The sequence below is a fragment of the Daucus carota genome, chromosome 5 (assembly GCF_001625215.2).
Source record: "Daucus carota subsp. sativus chromosome 5, DH1 v3.0, whole genome shotgun sequence".
Classification (NCBI taxonomy): domain Eukaryota; kingdom Viridiplantae; phylum Streptophyta; class Magnoliopsida; order Apiales; family Apiaceae; genus Daucus; species Daucus carota.
The window spans coordinates 19639168-19662021 of record NC_030385.2 but is presented as its reverse complement, the minus strand read 5'-3'; the positions used below and the strand labels follow the sequence as shown (position 1 = coordinate 19662021).

General features: G+C 34.3%; 1 protein-coding gene across 1 annotated transcript; it reads right to left on the bottom strand.

Moving 5' to 3' along the window:
- Positions 1-4130: 4130 nt before the first annotated feature.
- LOC108192473 (oxysterol-binding protein-related protein 1C-like) lies at positions 4131-14453 on the bottom strand. The gene is made up of 10 exons (XM_064094369.1): positions 13917-14453; positions 13217-13573; positions 10444-10543; positions 8391-8830; positions 7602-7757; positions 7116-7283; positions 6907-7047; positions 5586-5810; positions 5256-5369; positions 4131-4624 (listed from the first exon to the last, which is right to left on the bottom strand). Exons 1-10 carry the CDS (start codon positions 14319-14321, stop codon positions 4457-4459), a joined length of 2274 nt encoding a protein of 757 aa, XP_063950439.1. The 5' UTR covers positions 14322-14453; the 3' UTR covers positions 4131-4456.
- Positions 14454-22854: the final 8401 nt, after the last annotated feature.

The following is a 22854-nucleotide window of genomic DNA, read 5'->3' as shown; positions in this document are numbered from 1 at the left end:
TAAGGATGTTGACCCTTATTATCACAGTTTGAAACATTAATATCTTAGATATCACGATCTGAAAAAATGGTCCTTAATATCGCTTATTAATATTACATCGTGTTGCGTTATATTACAAGAACATATACATCAGTTTTGTTAGGGTTACAGAATTACTTCAAATAGCGTTTTGCTGACTGAACAAAACGCTACACGATCTCGCTTTTTTCTTATAAAATTGAAAACACTAGATTATCCGGACCATTCTCCCCTACTTTTCTTATTTAGGGAATCATTTTTATATATTTTTTAGATTAGGCCTTTTCTCGAATTCTAATCTTCCGGATGTACGGGCTGTTTGGTTTCTAGTCTCACATTTCTCATAAAATATGGGTCAAACTACATTTGTGTCTCACTTTTAAGATTTCTAATAACTCTTCACACACACTATTGTGTTTTGTTTTTCTTTTTGCTAGTTACAACACATGCATACACCATGATTCGAACTTATGACCCTTCTTGGAGAAGCCAAGAGCTTGAACCACTGCATCAACTCACACACTCACACACGCTATTATTATATTTACTATTCATTCGGGTTAATAGGTTAAAACACCACTGAACTAACTCAAAACTTGCAATTGAATTACTGAACTCAAAAAACTTTCACTCGACTAACTGAACTAATATAAACTTGCAGTCTGATAACTGAACTGATTCTCAACATGTAATATTGGGTAACCAAAGTCAAAAATTATAAATTATAACATATTTTCATTTATATACATTAGTTTGCCCGATTAAAACTAATTTATTTAGTTTCTAATATAAAAAATAACAATTGAAATCAACTTTGTGCTTATCAAAATCATAAAAAAGATAACTATGTTACAATTATATTTTTGTATCCGGTATATAAATTTTTAGATTGAGATAAGAGAGAGATCGAGAGAGGTGGGAGATTGAGAGAGATTGGGGAGAATAGAGAGGAGAGAGATTGAGGCTATGTTGACATCGTTGTTACATACAGCAGATGCCCATACTTCTGGAGAAAGCTGATTTTCAGCTTTTACATGAAGTTGTAATAAAATTTCAATATTAAAACTCATCAAAAATATTGCTTTTTATATTATAATTCAAAATATGTAAATGTCAAAAAGATTGACAGAGAAGAGAGAGGAGAATGGTTGAGATTGAGAAAGAAGATAGACTGAGAGAGATGAAAGTGATTGCAAGTTTATTTTTGTTGAGTGCCGTATATGAAGTTTATTATTATTTTAGTGTACCTAGTTACGAGTTTTTATAAATTTAGTAATGTAAATGCAAGTTGGGATTGAGTTGATTTATAAGTTGCAAGTTCAGTTTTTATTCTGTTATTTATGTTAATGACCGTCACCTAAATACAAGTTTTATTTTCTTGAATTATGTAATTGCAAGTTTTTTGAGTACCCAATTGCGAGTTTTGGGTCAGTTCGATTATGTATTAGCCTATTAACTCCTATTCATTATATTGGTATTAATTTTTGTTCATCATATAATACTTGTTTTTACTTATTAAACTAGTTTACCCATAACTTAAACTAAAACCAAGGGTTGGTTCAGCTGGTCAAAGAGGGGACTTGATCCTCTTGGTCACAAGTTCGACTCCCGCCTTCTAGACTAGAGCCTGTCGCGTAAGTGCGGTTTACCTTGGTTCACGTGGTTTGCAGGCTATTACGTGACCTCGTGGGTTTGCCCAGTGCGCACTCGAATGGTAGTGGCTGTGAGTTCCTACGTTTAAAAAAAAAACCATAACCACATTTGTTCATATATAGTTTGGAAATTAGTTTGGTTCATTTATCCAAACAAATTCCATTTTATGAGAACCAACACCGAACCAATCACACATAACTATCATCCATCCTTCACCGCCCCCTTCTTCCATCAAATCCACATCCGTCCCATCCATCCTCACATCCCATTTCCTCCGATTCTGAATCTTTAATTTCTATTATAATAATTTTCAATAAAATCGATATCTAAATCCTTTTGGTTGTGATCTTGTTACCGTACCCATCTTTTTGCGTTGTTGATTGTCCCCAATTTTTGGGTGTATGTCTCGTTGCGTTTTTGATTCATTGTCATGTTGCGTTAAGAATATTTTTATAGTGTATTGGGAGATGTGGGCAACCCGCTTCAAATCTGGAATTGTGGTACTTATCGCGAGAGCTCACCTCGCACACCAAAGGATTGTTCAATATATGGGGCATCTGTACCCCAACTTCAGTTGGTGTAACTGATGGATATGACCACTGGCCTATCACCGGTTTTTTATGTACGCGGGTTGATTGTGATTCTACTATTTTCAGTGATGTTGGTGTCGACTGGTTGCTCAAGAAACTTTTGTAATAATTTTTATTATCAAGAATATTTATATTCTATCTGGTAAGCAATCTGAAAACAAAACGGCTATTTGTTTAGCTCGGTTTTTGTTTCACAATCAGGTTTGGGAGTTTGTCGGTTCTTATATTTTATGTTCAATAAAATCTTATTGTTCGTAAAAAAAAAACCAAACCAATCACACGTTTTGCCATAATCTACTTCTATATATTAAATGGCAACCAAGGGCAAAAAGAGCAAAGAAATTGGCGGTGAAATGTTCACTATACCCTTTTATTACATGTAATTACAAAATTATCAGATGGTTAATTTTATGCATTTAAAATATTAAATATCAATAATTAATGTATTAACATAATAATTATCCATTCTAATCACACTTATCACTTATTTATGACTACTCATTACAAAAAAAATTAAAATATTAAATGCCAACGGAGTTAGTTAATTAGTTAATTTACACAAAATAAATTTGTGTGACTTGAACTTGTGACATTTAATTAAATCTCATGTAAATTCAACAATCATAATACTAAATAAGATCTCCTTATTTCCATTTTATTTAAAAAAATATAATTTTTTTTTACATGTGCGGATATTTCAAATTATTTTCAATTATAATTTTTTTTGCATATGCGGATACCACGAATTAAATATCTCCATTTTTTTAACATGATTTCCAACTTTCGATTTTTTGATGTATAATCCAAGTTGTCCTGATTTTGCCTCGAGTTATGCCGAGTTTTACTGGAGTTAGGCTCAGGTTATATCCAACTGATATATTTAACTCGAAGTGTGGGTAATCGACCGAGTTACAGGTCAAGTCGGTCAAATTTAAGAATTTATTCTAAAAATTGATTATTAAACAAATAATCACATATAATTTGTTAAAAAAATAAATCAATCTGTTAATATAGATAAACTTCTATCATAATTTAAAAAGCAATAGATAATCTATTTATCGACTGATAATCAATGTATTATTAACCAATAATTTATAAAGTACACTAACGAGTAACATACATATATAAATACGCAGATATTTATCAAAGAGAGAACGAGAGTGGGGAGGGAGAGCCAGACGAAGAGATAACAGGTACTATGTGCATCTTTACTACATGACTGACTCACGCAAATATTCTTCTATACATGCATGTCTCTCGGTGTTCGATCATATCTTTTCCTTATGATGGTAGCACATGAACATATTAATTCAATTTTAACTATCTTACCATTTCATGGTTAATCATATAATTCACGCGAATCATTCTTATAATATTTTATCATTTATAGACACATTCGACTATGTTTTGATTGAATAACACGATATTCTATGAACATCTTTCACATGCGAAATCTATTGTGCCAATTCCATTTATATGAAAATTTGTTTGTTTTGCTGAAGCAGTTATCATAGATATTATTAGCTTATTTTAAAAGAAAAATTATATTTAAAAATTTAATAAAATTAATATACTGTAAAAAATTCATATTAAACTATTATTAAAAATAAATAATATAAAATATAATTTATAATTAATAGGCCCGTGCTTCGCACGGGCTTTTACGCTAGTTAAACATTAACTGTCAACAAAACTAGACAATTCTTACTGGTAATTAGCAAAACAATGGTACCTTTCAATATGCCACACTTCTACAATTTTACTACGAATTCAGGATTGATTTCAAAGATGCACTGATGCACTTTATCCTGTCAGTTTTTGGCTGCAGTTTCTAAAATATCTACATGATTTTACACTATAAGAACATCAATAATACAAAACTTTGAATTGCAACACAATTTGAGCATTTTCTTTCTATATGCAACTGATAATATTGCAGTATAATTTACAACTAGATCAGGCTGCAACTCCTCCTTTAACCAGAACGAGGACACCTGATAAATACCAGAAAAACAATTCTGTAATATTACCTGTTGCTACCCATCATTTCAGTTTCTTACAGGGTAATGTAATGGAAGATCATGTCATACAACCGCTATTATGTACTCTGTGGCTCACATCAAATTTGATAGCACTCTATCTATATTTCTATGAACTATACAAAAATAGAGAATGTTGTAGAAGCTGAAGCGTACTTAGTCTGCCACCTGGTCAGAAGATATTTGACCGAATATATCCGGACATGAATCCCAGTTTCCATTTTCCCTAGCTTCCCAATATCCACCTATATACTGGTAAGATTCACTTCCTTCACACTTGGCAAACCATTGTGGCTTCCATCCCCTCTCCTGCATTTTACGAGCCTAAATCCCAGCAAAAAAATCTTCAATCAGTTCCGATAATTAGGAAGCAAGTAAGCAACTGAGATTGCAATTCAATGCAAAATCTAGAGTTCCAAAATAAGTTACATCATATGTAACTTCAACATGTGAGCATTATCTCGCATGATAGTGATATGCACAACTTCCCATCTTGTTTATTTTATTTTTTTTTAATTTGTAATCTTTTGTTGGTCAGATATGCAAAATTTTACTCCCATTATAAAAATAACAAGTTCAGAATAGATATAATAACCAGTTAGTTAATATATGTTGGGACACTACTACAAGCTCACAGGAAAAGAACTATACTACTGTGTATCAGTTGTAAATCTGAAATTGACATTATGTTCTGGAAGTGGAATTCTTGCGGAGTCTAATGTTCAACTGGTTAAGATACGGCCACACAATTTAATTAGGATATAAGGAATAAAACGACAGAAAATGGCTGAATGCTAGCTAATTTCAGCCTGCAATTGATTGGAATAGTTTTAACAAAATATCACCAACAACTGGTACTTGGTAGCCTTGAAAAGTAATTAAACCAATTATATACCCACTTATCATCTACCACGGATTCAGTACAAACTCTAAAAGAAGACAAAATTTAATTTACCTGCCGCTGTCGCTGCTCTAATCTTAGCTTTTCAGCATTTGCCATCTCGTACTCCCCATTTTCTAGGCATCTTTGATCAGGTCTTAGCCTCGAATCTGTTCGCGGCAGCTGGTCCTGGGATCAATAAAAACAAAGTTCAGCATGCAGGAGTACTTTCAAAATTTCTAATATATCTAATAGCTCCAACAAATCGATAAAGAAATTATTTTGCAAGCGTTCACAATGCACTTTGGGTATGTAAAGTTCCACTCTACAATAGAACCTTTTCACAGTCCAAAGGTTTATTTTGTAAAGATAATCACTTGGAACATGGCATGAATAAACACGCACCCTTAATCCAGGAGTCATCTCATTCAGTGTCATTGCGAAGCGTGTGAAATTATATCTAGTAGGGAACTTAGAAGGTTTGTTTCGCTTCCAGAGCAGATGAGCTTCTGACTGATCAGATCTCTTTCCTTTAGCAGAGGTTCCATCCACATAATGCATGCTTTCATCCCACTTCCCAAACAAAGTGGCAACTGTCTTTCCATTCATATCTTGGACATTGCCTTGCACCTACAAAACAATCAAATTCAATTTTCATAAGTTTCTAATCATCAAGAATGCCTATGTCGATAGTCTGATAAGAAAATGATATATAGGCTAAAATAAAATGAAATATGTCAATTTTTAGACAAGTGGAGGTAAAATCCTGGAACAATCTTATCTATAACTTCACATATATGTCTACTATTTAAGACACATCTTTTCAAACACATTATAAATACCACTCCGCACGATCAAGATATATCATTAAATTATTTTAACTTACCTGGAACATAATGCTCTATTATCCATTTATTATTATATTAACAAATCACTTGTAGGAGTCATTCGAATATATTATAGCAAGCATCTACTTATCTACTACCATATATCTTTTTCCTATATTATTCCTTACTAGACAATATTATTGTTAATTACAAAACAATTTTTTATAAATAATATAAAATAATTTACAAGTAATTTAATAAATTTTATGCTCTGCGTTATTCTCCAATCCTTCAGAAACAAACTTGGCCACAAATTCACAAGAAAGAAGAATAAAAAATTCAGTTAATGACTTCTGAAAATTCCACATTACTGTTATTTTTTATCTTTAACTGGAATAGGATCAACCGCATTGTTAACGAAGTCCTCATACACAATACTCAACATCTCAATCTTTAGAGGAATGTGCCTGTTATCAATATGAGTTGTTGGCCTTTATTATATTTTTTTTGTCTCCTCTAGAGCAGTCAAATCTTGCATGGTGCATTTCATTGTTTCTAGCCCAACAATGGTGTCAAGTACTAGTCTTTCGTATTCATCTTCCAATTTTGGAATCTTCTCACTTCAAAATTACTGATATTCTTCAAAAAATCTAAGGTAATCTAAACTACATATGGAAGGGAGGATGATAGCATGTCTAATATAATCTGCCAGTGCTTATTGCTTCAATTGTCATATTCATCTCCCCCGTTAATAAAGACTGCAATCGCTTAAATAGATATCTTAACTTGGAGAACATGTAAACTTCGAGAAGAAATCAATTCCTAACTATAAGGAACAAAATCCTTTTATTATTAACTAAATTTATTTGGGGGGGGGGGGGAGAGAGGGAGGGAGGGACCTGATGAGGATTCCGATCCATAATAGACTGTTCTTTGAACTTAAGTTTACATGAATGGTTTCTGCTTCCCTGTATCCGCATTGTGCCATAGTGGTCCATATACAGCTTCCCCAAAATAAGGTTGTATATGGATGTTGTGACCTGCGAAGAGGATATTAATTTTAATCGAACACTACAAGATTAAAACATATGAACCATGTTACTAATACCTTACTCCAGTGAAAAACTTCACCGTCATCAAATTCCAGGGTCAAGATTCCAACAGGATCAAGCTGAATTGAGCGACCCCAAAATTTACTTTTCAAATTGCTATCTCCCCAAAATTTCCATCCTGTACCCTCACAGTGGCATGCTACAACCATTGGATGGTGACTAACCTATGTGACAAGGTTAAAAAGTTAATTATATATATAATTAAAATGTCATACTTTAGTATGTAATAGTAAAGGTGGATTAGGCATTGCTCTCTGTCTCTGAATAATAACAGAAATCAAGAAAAAATAAATAAGAACTCGTCTTGTCCCTGCCTTCCACTCTGAACTAGTTATATCTGCATGTATTGACACGTTATTCAATAACATTCCTTTTACATCATAATGTATTTCTCCTGTCACCTGGTCTCAGATAAACTCATATACATGCCCTATTAAATAAACTAGCAGAAAGGCCACACTAATCTGGCTATAAGAAACCACCTTTTCAGAGAAAAATCGAAGGCCTTTATCGGGAAAGTCAGCCTCATACGTCTCCCCCAGCAACGGATTAAATGGTTTGCAACTCCTTCCTTCAGTAGAAGCATAACCAGAAACTGCAAATGCAGCTACATTCAGGATCCTCATAAGGCTATTACCCTGACAAAATTACAAGAATAATAAACTGTAAGCGAACAAGGAATAATCATTTTAATACAAAAAATACAAGTCAATTCATGTGTTGTACTAACATTTAAGAAAATCATCCACTCCGATGGGTTCACTAATGTTCATAAAATTTAATGAGTCATTAGTTGATTACTGTGCTGGTTATGTTTTTAATAGTCCAAAGAGATAATGTTTTGTTTGTAATGATTTGGTACCTAATGCAATTGAGAAATTTAATCTTTGCATAACAAATTATCGAAGAAACTTGCCAGAAAATTTTAGATAAAAAAACAATGATTAAATACGAACAGAACACTGCTATTGCCATAATTATGGAAAATAAGAATATATAGTATATTGCATATCATTAGCAGCTCATAAGTATATTCTAGTTATATGCATAAATTGATTATAAGGTGCTTAACAAGGCGGTTCACAAAATTTGTTTGTTCAAGTGATTGACAGACAGGTTTGACTGCTTACAATCAATCCCACACACTTTTAACCACCAGAGAAATTTTGGAACATGATAAATTAGCGGTCTACCAGAATGTCCTGCATGCAATATATGACTTGTATTAAAATAACAGAGAAACTTTATGAAGTCCCTTAATGCAAACTTACACTTTTGCCCCATTCATATGCCCGATCAAGAAGATACGAGTATTCAAGATCTTCATAACACTTCTGGAGAGTGGAGAGAGGCTCATTAAAGTACACTGGAAGACATACTTTAGTAAGATCTTTCCCAATATTGTCTTTAATCATGGACCACAGACTAACACTCTTTTCCTTTTCCACCGGGTCCGGCAATTTCTTACGACGCTTAACTTTGGGGAAGGTAGCACCAGCAGACCTAATTGAAGGGTCAATGCCCTGTAACTCTGAGCTAAATTCTTCATCTGATGAAAAAGATGATGTTAGATAGTCGGACCCACTGCTTCTGAATGAATTTGATGAGAGATATTCTTGAGTGTCAAAGAAGGCATTATCATCCTCGTCTGACTCTTCCTCCACATTGTCTACTCTTTCATTATCATCTTCAGATTCACTTGCACTTCCCTCTGGACAAAAAAGTTTTCAAGTTAAAATAATTAGATTATAAAACAAAACGAATATGGCAAAAACTGCAACAAAGAAGCAATTGCATTACGATTTCCAGGCCCGATATTTTTTGTTATGCACAGCTATGAACTTGATATTGCTTTGCATGAAATTTTAGAGGCTAAACACTTTCAATCTAAAGCCATTGCGTTCTCGTCCACTTTGTTCAATCGCAAAATATACAGTGTGTAGAATAAGGCCACATCACTCGAATTTTTGAAAACATTAACATGATACTTGTGAACTAGTGTTCAAGTGATTAGTCATTAGTACAACAACCACATACTAACAACATAGAACACTATCTAAAGTTTCTGATTACATAGGAAAACTGATGATCATATTAATGATCAGCATTAAAGAGTATATGCTACAATATTTAAAATTCTTGAAAGTGATGTCCTTCATAAAGTTAAGGCACAAAGCATCCTATTTGAGACATAAAAAATACACAAAAAAAGAAACTATAACCCCTCGTCCCTACAGAATGAATAAATTTTTTGTTCATTATAAAAAAGAAAAACGGCGGGCAACATTAAAATAAATCATTATGAAGACATAACAATAATCTGTCAGTAAGTGGGACAAAATAAGTTAGATATACTAGCCTGACTATAGGTTAGTAGATAATCAGAAACATCATGACGATGAAGCTGACAAAAGGCACTTGAAGATATACTCAAAGGCTTACAACATTTATTCTTTCAGCATGTATATACGAGAGAAGTTTGATCCTCATTTCTTTGATAAAACACTATCTATTAATGATGTGAGCAATTCCTAGTAACATGAAAGAGGACTATCTTCCTTGTAATCCTAACTTTAGATAATTAATTGGAAAGGATACTAATAATTTAAACATCACCAACAACAATAAATGATAATAATAATAATAATAATAATAATAATAATAATAATAATAATAATAATAATAATAATAATAATAATAAATAACAACTTATTATTATTATGATAATAATAATAACAAATAAAATATAATTATAATGCAGAACACATTTGCTAGCTAAAGAAGAACTCAAAAGGTAGCATGTGTTATATTTAAGTCAAACAAACAATGCAAGAGGTGAGTCTGGTGTCCACCTTCACATCATATCTTTGGTGAATAAGCGTCACCTCATTTGCCAGGAAAAGAAAATGTTGCAATTCACTCTTGTCAACATGGTGTACACCATCACCGACATTATATATTTAAATCATATATATGACTACCAGTTACAGTGTCCAAATAATCAAATATTTGTTGTGTAGAGGTTCAACACATGAATATGTAATTTATAAAGAGAGGAGATAACAAAGTTAAAAAGCGGAGGGTTTATATATTAACTTTGCCATTAGCTAGCAGAATATCAGGAAGGTTATTGCCTAGGACAATTATAATTAAATGAATCACATGACTTTAATCCTTAGAATAAACTAGGTTGAAAATAATAATAACAAAACCACAAAGGTTATGAAATCAATAATAATATGCGTCAATACTTTGAAACTGGATTAAAAATCAATAAGAAAGCAACTTCTGCAAACAACAAAGTTTCCTGATTCGCAAAATTACCACTATATTTTTCCAGCAGAGATCTAGAGGACGTTCCAACCCCCTTCAGTTGTCTTTGAGTCTCGTCAACCACCGTGTTCTCCAGATCAACCTTATCAGTCTACACAATAGAATGAATAAAAAAGTTTTCAGCCGTCAGCACGATTTAGAAACTTAATGATGTGAAGGTAGATTATAGTACAGTTCACTCATAACTGAGTATCACTGATTAAAATGATACAAGAGGGGGCTGAGAACCACATCGACAAATTTGCACATACAAATATACTTCAATTTTCTTTTTGCATACACAAAACTAAGAACTTACTTTAACTTCATTACTTGCTCATAGATGATAAATTTAGATAAGCAAATTTATTTGACCAGGCAATTTATAAAGTTACTTCCATAAGCTTAAAACCTCATTAAGCGCAATAACTCATACACAAGCATATCTTAATTGGAAACAAAAGAGGACAGATCACAATCGGGGTAGCACAAAATTGTTCTCTTGTGACACAATGAATAAATTACATGAATTGTGTAAGATTAGTAACAGATAAGGAGTCGTTTGGATTGTTAGTAGGAGTAGAAACAAAGCGCATGGGAATGGGAATAATTTAAATATTCATGAAGTGTGTAGGGAACCATTGACCTGGTTATTGGGAATGAGATTCCTATTTCAGCCATTAATATTTCCCCAACACTAACACAAGGAATTAACATTCTGATTACTGGGCCTATTGACCATAAAGTAAACCTGCATCTCTAAGATTTGACCCCCTTCAGCATTAGTAACAAATATCCATGTTGAATAGCTAAACTAACAAGAAACCTATCTAAATGCAGACCCAGTTTTCGCAATATTAAGAAAAAGATTATACCAAGGCTTTATTATTAGATACAAACTAATCGGCCAGCTTATTTAGCACCCTGGTAAAAACATGTCATTTCTAGGATTATAACAATTGGCTTCTCATGTTTGGGCTCCCATTCTGGCAGATATAAATTTCAGTAAGGCATCAGATGGGCCTCAAAAAATTTCCATGTCCTTAAATTCTTGATTTAGCAACAAGCAAAAAGTCATTTATACAAAAGTTTGATGTTTCATTTAAAGTATGAACCTACTCTTTATATGAAATCGCTTCCCTGGCTAAGACGCATCAATGTTTATTCCCACCCTGCTAACCAGTACCGCAATCTCACTAGTATTACACCACAATTTAGACACTAAAGGATGTAGTGTTCTCTTTTTAAATTCTTAACTTGAGAAACTATTGACCTTTACTAAACATTTTGTGTGCAACACCCTGATTAAAAGACGTATAACAATTTTTTAAGAATATAAGCTCAAGTCCAACTATTTTTTCCAAATTACGATTGTTTGGGGTCTGTGGTGGGGTTATAGATACCCAACTTATATGTACAAGCCAATGAATTTTGAGCTTATTTAGATTTTTGTTTCGGGGTAGACCCAGATTTATTGATTGGACTCGTGAATTTGACCAAAGTTGTCACATTCCATCTGTATACATCCAACTTGTATTCAACTCAACTTTAATACTGTCACATTTTTTGCCCTATTATGACTTTTACGAACCCGCTCTCTCCCATAACACCATTTTCATTATTTTCCGAAACAAACCCCCTCCCAAGGAAACAACAACAACAATTAAAATTATAGTAATTAATAATAACAATAATAACAATAATAATAATAATAATAATAATAATAATAATAATAATAATAATAATAATAATAATAGCAATAATAGTAATAATAATAATAACAATAATAATAACAATAACAATAATAACAACAACAATAATAATAATAACAACAACAATAGTAATAACAGTAACAATAATATTAATAATAATAATAATAATAATAATAATAATAATAATAATAATAATAATAATAATAATAATAATAATAATAATAATAATAATAATAATAATAATAATAATAAAACGGCTCTAAACAGAGAGTGACTAAAACTTTAATATGACCAGAATAAAGAACATGATATATAGTCAAAACTTTTGACGCCTTAAAAAGTAGAACGTAAGCTTCTATTTCCTCAAGCACAACACAAAATAAACATATGTTGCTAGTCGTAAACTCTACAGACACAGGTTTACTCTTTAATCTTTAAAGGGCGTAATTTCAAAAGATCAACTTTGATATTATAATACATCATAACATGCTTCATAAATTAATAGCACACTGAAACTATCTTGATGCAGTGAATTCCGTTTGACATTGACTAATTATTTATTTAAACATTGTAGATCAATTGAGGGTGATGATTAAAATTTATATACAAGTCAACCTAGTATGATCAAGATCACAGACATAGTTGATATGATTGGGACGAATATAATAGATGTTTGGGTGCATTTATGCTAAAACTAAAGTGATGAGATCCTAAAAGTTGTTTTGGTTTGGAGAAAAGACCATCCAACAGTAAATTTTCAACACAAATTTATAAATAACACTTTCATTCATTTACTACAAAAAATGAAAATACAAAGGTTTGGGCAATCTTGAAAATAAAGAAAGTACCCTTCCAAGTTCCAACTATCTATACACATAAATGGTATAAGCTTAAGAGACACCCTACTAAGTACAAGCCATTAAAAAAGAGTATAAAACAAGTAAAGCTGCTGCAGAACAACTTATTCAAGGGATGGAATGAACAGTAGGTTGTGAAGCAATCGGTGCAGAAGATACTGAAGAAGAATTCCGAAATCGAATAGCATGTTTTTTTCTATTAGTCATTTTGTGTACCTCTAAATGTCGCAGTGTGTCAACCATAAGCCAGTGTTTCTGCCGAACAAGAATAAGTTGGCTCTGCAGATATGCAAACTCATTTCTCATTATTTGTTCACTATCCTGGATAGCTTCCTCACTGACACCCTCTTCCAACAGGCGTTTCCGTAACTTTTCTGTTGAAACTGTGACATTGTCTATAGGAGACAATAGTTCAGTATTGGACATTCGGGGGAACATGCCCTTTACAGCATGCAATGCTTCAAGCCACTGCTGGCGATCCTCGCGAGTTTCTGCCCTGAGATGCAGCCTCTTAGTACCCGTAAATATCGAAAACCTTTTGTCATCCGACCTGCTTTCTCGAATTGATGAAACCTGAAATGCACCAAAAAATCAAAAAATAGAATAAGCTTAACAAATGCAATATTTGCATAGAGAGCATTTCAATGACATTGATGCATAGTATAAGACATATGACCCTGTCATCCAAGAAAGACACAAAAAACAAACACTTGAATCGATAACCAAAACATCATAGCACAACAAATACATTAGTCACATAGGTCTTAATTACTCGCAAACATTCAAAAACCATCATCAAATACAATGCAGGTAGAGCTGACAGAAACACGCATTTCCTTTATCATACACAAAAACACAATTGAAAAATGGAATACGAAACACAAACATAAAAGAAAACGCATGTAGAAAATGAGACCTTGAGATGAACTTGGCCAACAGGCGTGAAATCGTGAATTCCAGCTTTCGAATTATTACTAGACTTACTACTACTCCTTAAAATGCGCTTATTCGAATCATCACCAATAATTCTAAAGCCTTTGAAAGTGTCCTGATGAACAAACACCTTCCGATGACCATGAATCTTATAATACGAAATCACACCGTCTTCCAAAAGAAACCACCTAGGCTTCCATCCCTTACCATAATTAACCCATTTCTGTAAAACACCGCAGATTCCATTGGCAGCCACCAAATCATTCAATTTTGTATCCATTTGATTGTTGGAGTTTGCGGTCAGGTCGGATCCCGAAGGCATAATTGGTGTGCGTTTCTGGGAGAGGGTTTTAAGCGATGAAATGAAACGGAGGACGTGGTTGCGCATTACGTCGTCATTGCTGCCTGCGTCATCATCATTATTACAATTACCAGATATTTGTATATTTATATGTATGTGTATACGAGGGTTGATATGATTGGCGATTGGGGAGCGAGAAACTTAACGCGGATAAATGATGGATAGATAGATATGCGTGGGTGTCTTATAAGTACGTTTCGAATGTGTGTGAATTGAGAGAGAGAGGGGGAGGGAGGGAGAGAGAGAGAGAGATTGAGAGAGAGAGGAGAAATCGGAGGAAATGAATATGAAAAAAATAGAGGGGAATGTGCGGGTGGAGAGAAGAGGAGAAGAAATGTTTAAATATGAATGTCGCGATCGCCGCCTTTTATTGTCTGAATAGTGTTCCAAATTAAGTACACTACTCAAGTGCTTCTATGACGCCAATTCAGTACGAGTCACGCCCCGTCATTCATATTTTACTCTATTATTATTTTATTTTATTCAAATATACTATATTATTTAAAAAACTTATTTTGAATAAATTTCATATGATAATTCCACAGAGTCAACCGGCATGCATGTATATAAAAAATAGAAAATATATTATGATAAGGCCTTTTCTCGTCGATGTGTCCGTTGTCATTACTTCAGGTGGTTTGAGATAGGCCCGGGACCTGCAAAACGACACACGGGGTGTGTCCCATGAAGCGCCTCCGGCGTGATAATCAGTGATCGGAACATAAGAGCATAAGTAGAGGATGAGAGAGATATGTGATTTTGTATGCTTTGAAGAGTCAATATTTGTGATAGTAGAGAGAGTGTACATTTTGTATGTTGTGAAAATGCTTGATACTAGTGAGCCCCCCCTTAATATGCACAAAGACCTAGATTTATAGTGTAGTCATGTAGCCCCTTGTGAACAAATGGCATGTGCCGTGTTGTAGTGCAAGTCTGGCTTTACCTTGAGCAGTACATCACCATACTGCCTGTCATTGAGTTGTTGTACCTGCATGCTACAGTTGAGTTGTATCAAGTATAATAGCTACAGTGTTGTTGTCCTTGTGGCATGGGTGTGTCACATGGGTGTGTCAGTGTGAAAATCATTACCCCATGACTTTATATATTGCTTTATGTACTAGTGTCAACTCTAGCTACTTTGCCAAGTGTGATGACATATGTTATTAAATGATAATTATGCATGGTAATATCATTGCCCCCCTACTCCTGCTATTTGCTTTAGCGGATAGGAGGAGTAAAAGGAAGAAAAAAGAACATTGTGCTGAGACAAGTTTGAAGAAAAATAGATTGTTTCGGGGCTTTTCAAGTGTTGGATGCGAGCAACACGGAGAAAGGAAATTTTGAAAAATATTTGTGATGGGTTGCCCCCCCGTGTTGATTGCAGACACCACTTGGGAGATAAAGAATTTTGTGAAAAAATTGTGCTTGGTTGCCCCCCAGTGTTGGTTGCGGACAACACTCGGGAAAGAGAAAATTTTGTGAAAAAATTTGTGCCGTGAAAAAATTGGTGCTTGGTTGCCCGCCAGTGTTGGTTGCGGACAACACTCGGGAAAGAGAAAATTTTGTGAAAAAGTTTGTGCCGTGAAAAAATTGGTGCTTGGTTGCCCGCCAGTGTTGGTTGCGGACAACACCCGGGAAATAGAGAATTTTTGTGAAAAATTGGTGCTTGGTTGCGCCCAGTGTTGGTTGCGGACAAGATGTAATTATTCAACTGATGAAGACTGAACCATGTTTCAACTGATGAAAATCAAGCATTCAACTGAAGACAAAGTATTCAACTGATGATGCTAAGGAATTCAACTGATGAGACTGGAACAACATTCAACTGATGAAGTTTGTAATTCATTCAACTGATGAGCCTAGCACAACATTCAACTGATGAAGTCAAGAGCAGTTGAAAGTAACTAGAACTTTCAACTGATGAAGCAAAGAGAAGTTGAAAGTGACTAGAGCTTAAGTCTGACAAATCACATGGATCGAATTACACTAAAATAGACATGGAAGCCTAATTAGGAAAATAAAGAAGAAGCAGAAACATACTTATCTCATGCAGTACAATCTGGATCAAATCAAGATGATGGTCAAAGATGAAGACATCTCAGAAAGCATGCATAAGACAAAGTTGTGCAGCATTGTTTTTAGATTAGAGTGCATTTTGCAATCTAGCTAAAAGCTTTGTAAAACTTGGAGTATATAACCAAGTTAGAAGCATCAGTTGAACTTGTTCAAATTACAAAAAGAAAAATCTGAGAGTTAGAACTTGTTCTTGAGTGATGAACTAGCAGTTGTGCGAATTGTAAACAATCCACAGATTCTTCTATATAAAATCTCACGGGTGGATCATTCAATCCACCCGTATTTTTAATACTTGGTGTTTTTCTGTTTACTGTGTTCTTAGTGTATTGTTCTTGAATCTTTCAAATTTGTAAAAGATTGTATTCAACCCCCCCCCTTCTACAATCTTTCTTATAGTCAGTGTAAAATAACAATTGGTATCAGAGCCAGGTTCCCAACAAACAGGGAAAAAGATCAACACTGCTAAAGAAAGATGGGAAAGAAGGATGCTGGAGTGAAGATTCCTGTTCTTGACAAAGACAACTACTTTCACTGGAAAGTGAGAATGCATTTGCATCTGTTGTCCATTGATGAAAGCTATGTGAACTGCATTGAAAAAGGACCTCATGTCCCAATGAAGGTCTGCACCAGTATGGGAGCTGATGGTGAAGACATGGTAGGTAAAATGATTCCAAAACCTATCCATGAGTATTCTCAAAAAGATACTGAAGAAGTGCACAAGGACAAGAAAACCATGAACCTTCTGTTCAATGGTTTGGATCAAGAAATGATTGATAGTGTTATCAGCTGCACAAGTGCCAAAGAAGTTTGGGACACCATCAGGACCATCTGTGAAGGGAATGAGGAAGTAAGAGAAAACAAAATGCAGCTTCTGATTCAACAATATGAGTCATTCCATTTCAAGTCTGGTGAAGGTTTGAGTGACACTTTTAACAGATTTCAAAAACTGTTAAATGGTCTAAAGCTTTTTGGAAGAGTATATCAAGTTAAGGATTCAAATTTGAAATTCTTAAGAGCTCTTCCCAAAGAATGGAAACATATGACAGTCTCTCTCAGAAACACAGAAGAATTCAAAGACTATACTCTAGAGAGACTGTATGGAACCTTAAAGACTTATGAGCTTGAAATGGAGCAAGATGAAGAGATTGAGAAAAGTCAAAAGAAAGGGCATTCATCTGTGGCTCTAGTTGCATCTCTTGATGATGCTGTCAAGGACAAGAGAAAGTCTCAAGTTGAAGAAACTGAGAAGTTGGTCAAAGAAGAAAGCTCATAGTCAAGCAAAGGAAAAGGAAAAGAGAAAGATGTAGCTGATTCTGGTGAAGAAAGTGATGGAATTGATGAACATCTAGCCTTCCTGTCAAGAAGATTCTCCAAACTAAAATTCAAAAAGAATTTCAATTCTGCAAAATCATTCAAAGGGAATCCCAAGTCTGATAGAAGCATGGTTGACAGATCAAAATTCAAGTGCTTCAATTGTGGGAATGCAGGTCACTTTGCAAATGAGTGCAGAAAGCCTAAAGTTGAGAAGAGGTCAAGTGAAAACATTGACTATAAAAAGAAATATTATGAACTTCTCAAACAAAAGGAAAGAGCATTCATCACAAAGGATGATTGGGCAGCTGGAGATGATTCTGATGAAGAGGAGGAGTTTGTCAATCTAGCTCTAATGGCCAACTCCACAGATCAAGAAGAAAACACTGGAAGCAGTAGTCAGGTATTCACTACAAACCTAGTTGAGTTAACTAAAGATGAATGCAATGCTACCATAAATGAAATGTCTACAGAACTGTATCATTTGCATGTTTCTTTAAAATCTCTCACTAAGGAAAATAGTAGGATTAAGGAAGCTAACACCTTTCTTAGTGACAGAAACAGTGCTTTAGAAGCTCAATTTATTGAGTTTGAGAAACTGAAAATTGAGTGTCAGACAGCCAAAGATGATCTCTTGGTTGTTCTGAAAAGAGAAGAGATCATAAGAAAACAGCTTGATAAGGAACAAGAGATTATTGCCAAATGGAAATCTGGGAGAGATGTTTCCACTAATATCATCAACATGCAAGGTAGAGAAACCTTTGTGGAGAATGAATGGAAAAGGAATAAGAAAGTTCTTGAGATATCTGAGAACAGTTCAAGTGATGAGAATACTGATGATGATCATCAGTTGAAAAGCAAAGTCTCAACTGATGAGAGTCATCAGTTGAACAAAAACTCACCAGTTGACAAGAAAGTTCTCAAGAAGCTCAACAAGAAATATGGTCCTATTAAAAAGAACTTTGTTAAAGGTGAGAATAGTTCTTCTGAGACAAGTGATAGTGTTAACAACACTCTTAATTCCAGTAATAAGAACAAGAAGAAGTTGGATGCTAATGAGCATAAATCAGAAGAGACTAAAAAGAAGAAGGGAAATAGAAATGGTAAAATAGGAGTTAACAAGCACACCAATTACACTCCCAATGCAAGTGCTCCTAGGAAAACCTGCAGTAAATGTGGTAGTGTAAATCATTTATCTGCTAATTGTAAAACTGTGACTGCTCCTAATTTATCTTTGCCTATTCCTATGACATCTCTGACATCTGTTCCTCACATGAATTTATCTGCTATGAATATGATGCCTGGTTTATTGCCTCACAATCCATATTCTCAGCCAAGCATGCCATATATGTTCAATCCATATTTCAATGCTTTTAACTTGCCTCAATCCATTCAAATTCGCATGGCATGAACATGTATGCATACCTCAAAGGCCTGTGTTTAAGAACAAAGTTGACATTCCAACCTCTCAACCAAAACCAAAGATTGAACCAGTTCAATCCAAGGGAAAAGTTGAGAATGAGGGAAAAGCTGTTAAGACTAACAAATCAGGACCCAAAGCAATTTGGGTACCAAAATCAACTTGATCTGTTTGTGAAATGTGTGCAGGGAAACCACAAGAAGAATTTGTGGTACTTGGATAGTGGATGCTCCAGGCACATGACTGGTGATTCTTCCCTGCTCACAAAGTTTGTGGAGAAAGCTGGCCCTAGCATTACCTTTGGAGATGACAACAAAGGATATACTATGGGATATGGCTTGATTGCAAAAGAGAATGTCATCATTGATGAAGTTGCATTGGTGTCTGGTCTTAAGCACAACTTGCTTAGCATCAGTCAGCTCTGTGACAAAGGTTACAAAGTTAATTTCACTCCTGCAGCCTGTGTTGTCACTAAAGGAGATGACAACAATGTGGTTCTGATTGGACAAAGGCAAGGAAATGTGTATGTAGCTGACTTCAATTTTGTAAAGTCTGAATCTATCACTTGCCTTCTCAGTAAAGCAAGCTCAGATGACAGTTGGCTGTGGCACAAGAGGTTGTCTCATCTGAATTTCAAAACCTTGAATGAGTTAGTTAAGAAGGATTTGGTAAGAGGTATACCAAAGCTGGAATTCTCCAAAGATGGATTGTGTGGAGCTTGTCAGCTTGGAAAGCAAAATAGAAGCTCTTTCAAAAGCAAATCTCTTTCATCAATTGTGAAGCCCCTTCAGCTCTTGCATATGGATTTATTTGGACCAGTCAACATAATGTCCATCTCAAAGAAGAAATATTGCCTAGTGATTGTTGATGATTTTTCAAAATTTACTTGGACTTTCTTCCTGCACTCTAAGGATGAAGCTGGGAAAAGCATCATCAATCATATCAAGGCATTAAACAACAATCCAGATGTCAAAGTTGGAAGGATAAGAAGTGACAATGGAACAGAATTCAAGAACTCTGTGATGAAAGAATTTTGTGAAGAAGAGGGAATTATTCATGAGTTCTCTGCACCAAGAACTCCACAACAAAATGGTGTTGTTGAAAGGAAGAATAGAACTCTTATTGAGGCTGCAAGAACCATGATTAATGAAGCTCAACTTCCAACCTATTTTTGGGCTGAAGCTGTGAATACTGCTTGTTTTACTCAAAACATTTCACTAATTACCAAACCTCATAATCTAACTCCCTTCCAACTCTTCAAAGGAAAGAAGCCAACAATTAGCTTTCTTCATGTATTTGGATGCAAGTGTTATGTTCTAAGAAATCAAGGTGAAAATCTTGGAAAATTTGAGGCCAAGGCAGAAGATTCAAGGATTGTCAGATGAAGGATTTCATGATAATCTCAGATTTGAGAATGAAGGTGAAGGTGATCTGTATGATAGTGATGATGATTGTGATGACACTATTCAGAATGTTGGAATTAATCCTGGAATTAGTGTTCCAACTGATGACTCTCTGGTGCAAGAAACAACTGCTATTGGAAATTCAACTGAAGCATCAGTTGAAACTACATTGGAGGGATCAGTTGAAACACCTCAAGGATCATCAGTTGAAAGAAGGTCTCAAAATTTCAATCAGTCTAGAAATAATGAGATGTCAAATTTAGGGGGAGCTTTCCAACATGGAAACCTGAACTTCAACAATGAAGCCATATCATCAAGGCAATCACTTCCACCACAAAGAAAGTGGACAAGGGATCATCCTTTTGAGCTAATTATTGGAGATGCAAATGCATCTGTACAAACAAGAAGAGCAACTCAAGATGAGTGTTTGTATAGTGCATTCCTTTCACAGGATGAACCTAAAGTCATAGAAGATGCTCTCAAAGATGCTGATTGGGTCCTTGCTATGCAAGAAGAATTAAATCAATTTGAGAGAAACAATGTATGGAAGCTGGTACCAAAACCTAAAAACAGAACAATTGTAGGAACAAAGTGGGTATTCAGAAACAAGGTGGATGAGAATGGAGTTGTCACCAGAAACAAGGCAAGGATTGTTGCTAAAGGATACTCTCAGTCTGAAGGAATTGATTTTGATGATACCTTTGCACCAGTTGCAAGACTGGAAGCAATAAGAATCTTCCTGGCCTATGCTGCTCATGCAAACTTTAAAGTTTATCAAATAGATGTCAAGAGTGCTTTTCTAAATGGTGAACTGGAAGAGGAGGTATATGTCAGTCAGCCTCCTGGTTTTGAAGATCCAGAATTTCCAGAGTATGTTTACCTTTTATTAAAAGCACTCTATGGACTAAAGCAAGCACCAAGGGCATGGTATGGGACTCTATCTCAATTCTTGTTAGATAATCATTTTTCCAAAGGAACTGTGGATAAAACACTATTTTACAGAAATGTAAATGGTGCCTTTATTCTGGTTCAAATTTATGTAGATGCTATAATTTTTGGTTCTACAGATGAGAAACTTTGCAAGAAGTTTGCTAATCTAATGAAAAGTCAGTATGAAATGAGCATTGTTAGGTCCAGAAACGATTGTAGAAGGGGGGGGGGGTTGAATACAATCGTCACAAAATAATCGCGGCGGAATAATCTGATCGGAGTTTAACTTGTTAATCAGATTTAAATTAATTAATATAACAATTTTTAAGTCGTTATATAATTAATATGGTTCGTTTTAAAGTCCACTAGTTCGTAGAATAAATTTGACAGGAAGTATTCTAACTTAGCGGAATAAAACAACCGAATGATCAAAGCACAGAAAACTGTGGATATAACGAATAGCAAGTTACAAACAACTTGAAAGTTTACAAAGCTTTGAACAAGAACAAATGAAGAGGTTGAAGCCATATTTATAGGCAACACCTTGAACTTGTATGACAATCATGGTATGACCATGCTACAAAGATCAGAATGATAATATGAGCAAATGTCATGCTACAATTGAAATCAGTATGACAAAAGGTGCTAATGTCATGCCATACAAAATTCGGTATGACAATCTGAAGCATTGTCATACTGAACAATTTTCGGTATGACAATTGAGTATGACATATGACTTGGTGGTTAAGTATTGAGACGGTATGACAATTTCAAGTAATGTCATACCACTTGGACTCGGTATGACAATCAAGGAGATTGTCATGCCTTGTTCAATTCGGTATGACAAACTGAGATTGTCATGCTAACTGGAACGGTATGAAAAACTCAATCAATGTCATACCACTGATGAATGGAACCTTCCAGGTGCGGTATGACAATCTAAGTGATTGTCATACTGTGCCCAAAATCAATATAAATTGATTTTTCTTTAATATAATTAATTCAATAATTATTTACTTAATTATATTAATTATATAAATTCATAAATTAAATTAATTCAAGTGAGAATCAATTTAATAAATAAATTACATAACTTATATAATTATTTTGAGATGTGAATAAATTAAAAGAATAATTATACAGAGCACAGTCTTCAGCAGCAGGTCTTCTGACATCCTTTAAATGATCTGATTCTTTGTCTTGATTGAACGACCACCTATTGTTGATGCAGAATATTTAATTGGAGTAGCTGACACATAAATGTACTGTCTGGTTCATCTGTATCTAGCTGAATCAAATATTCTTTATCAAATAAACATTTGAGAAGTGGCTTGTTCATCGAGTCTTTGTCTTCGTAGTTCATCTTCATAAGTAGAAATAGTTTGGAATCTTCTGAATAGATAACGTATTAAAACTTTGT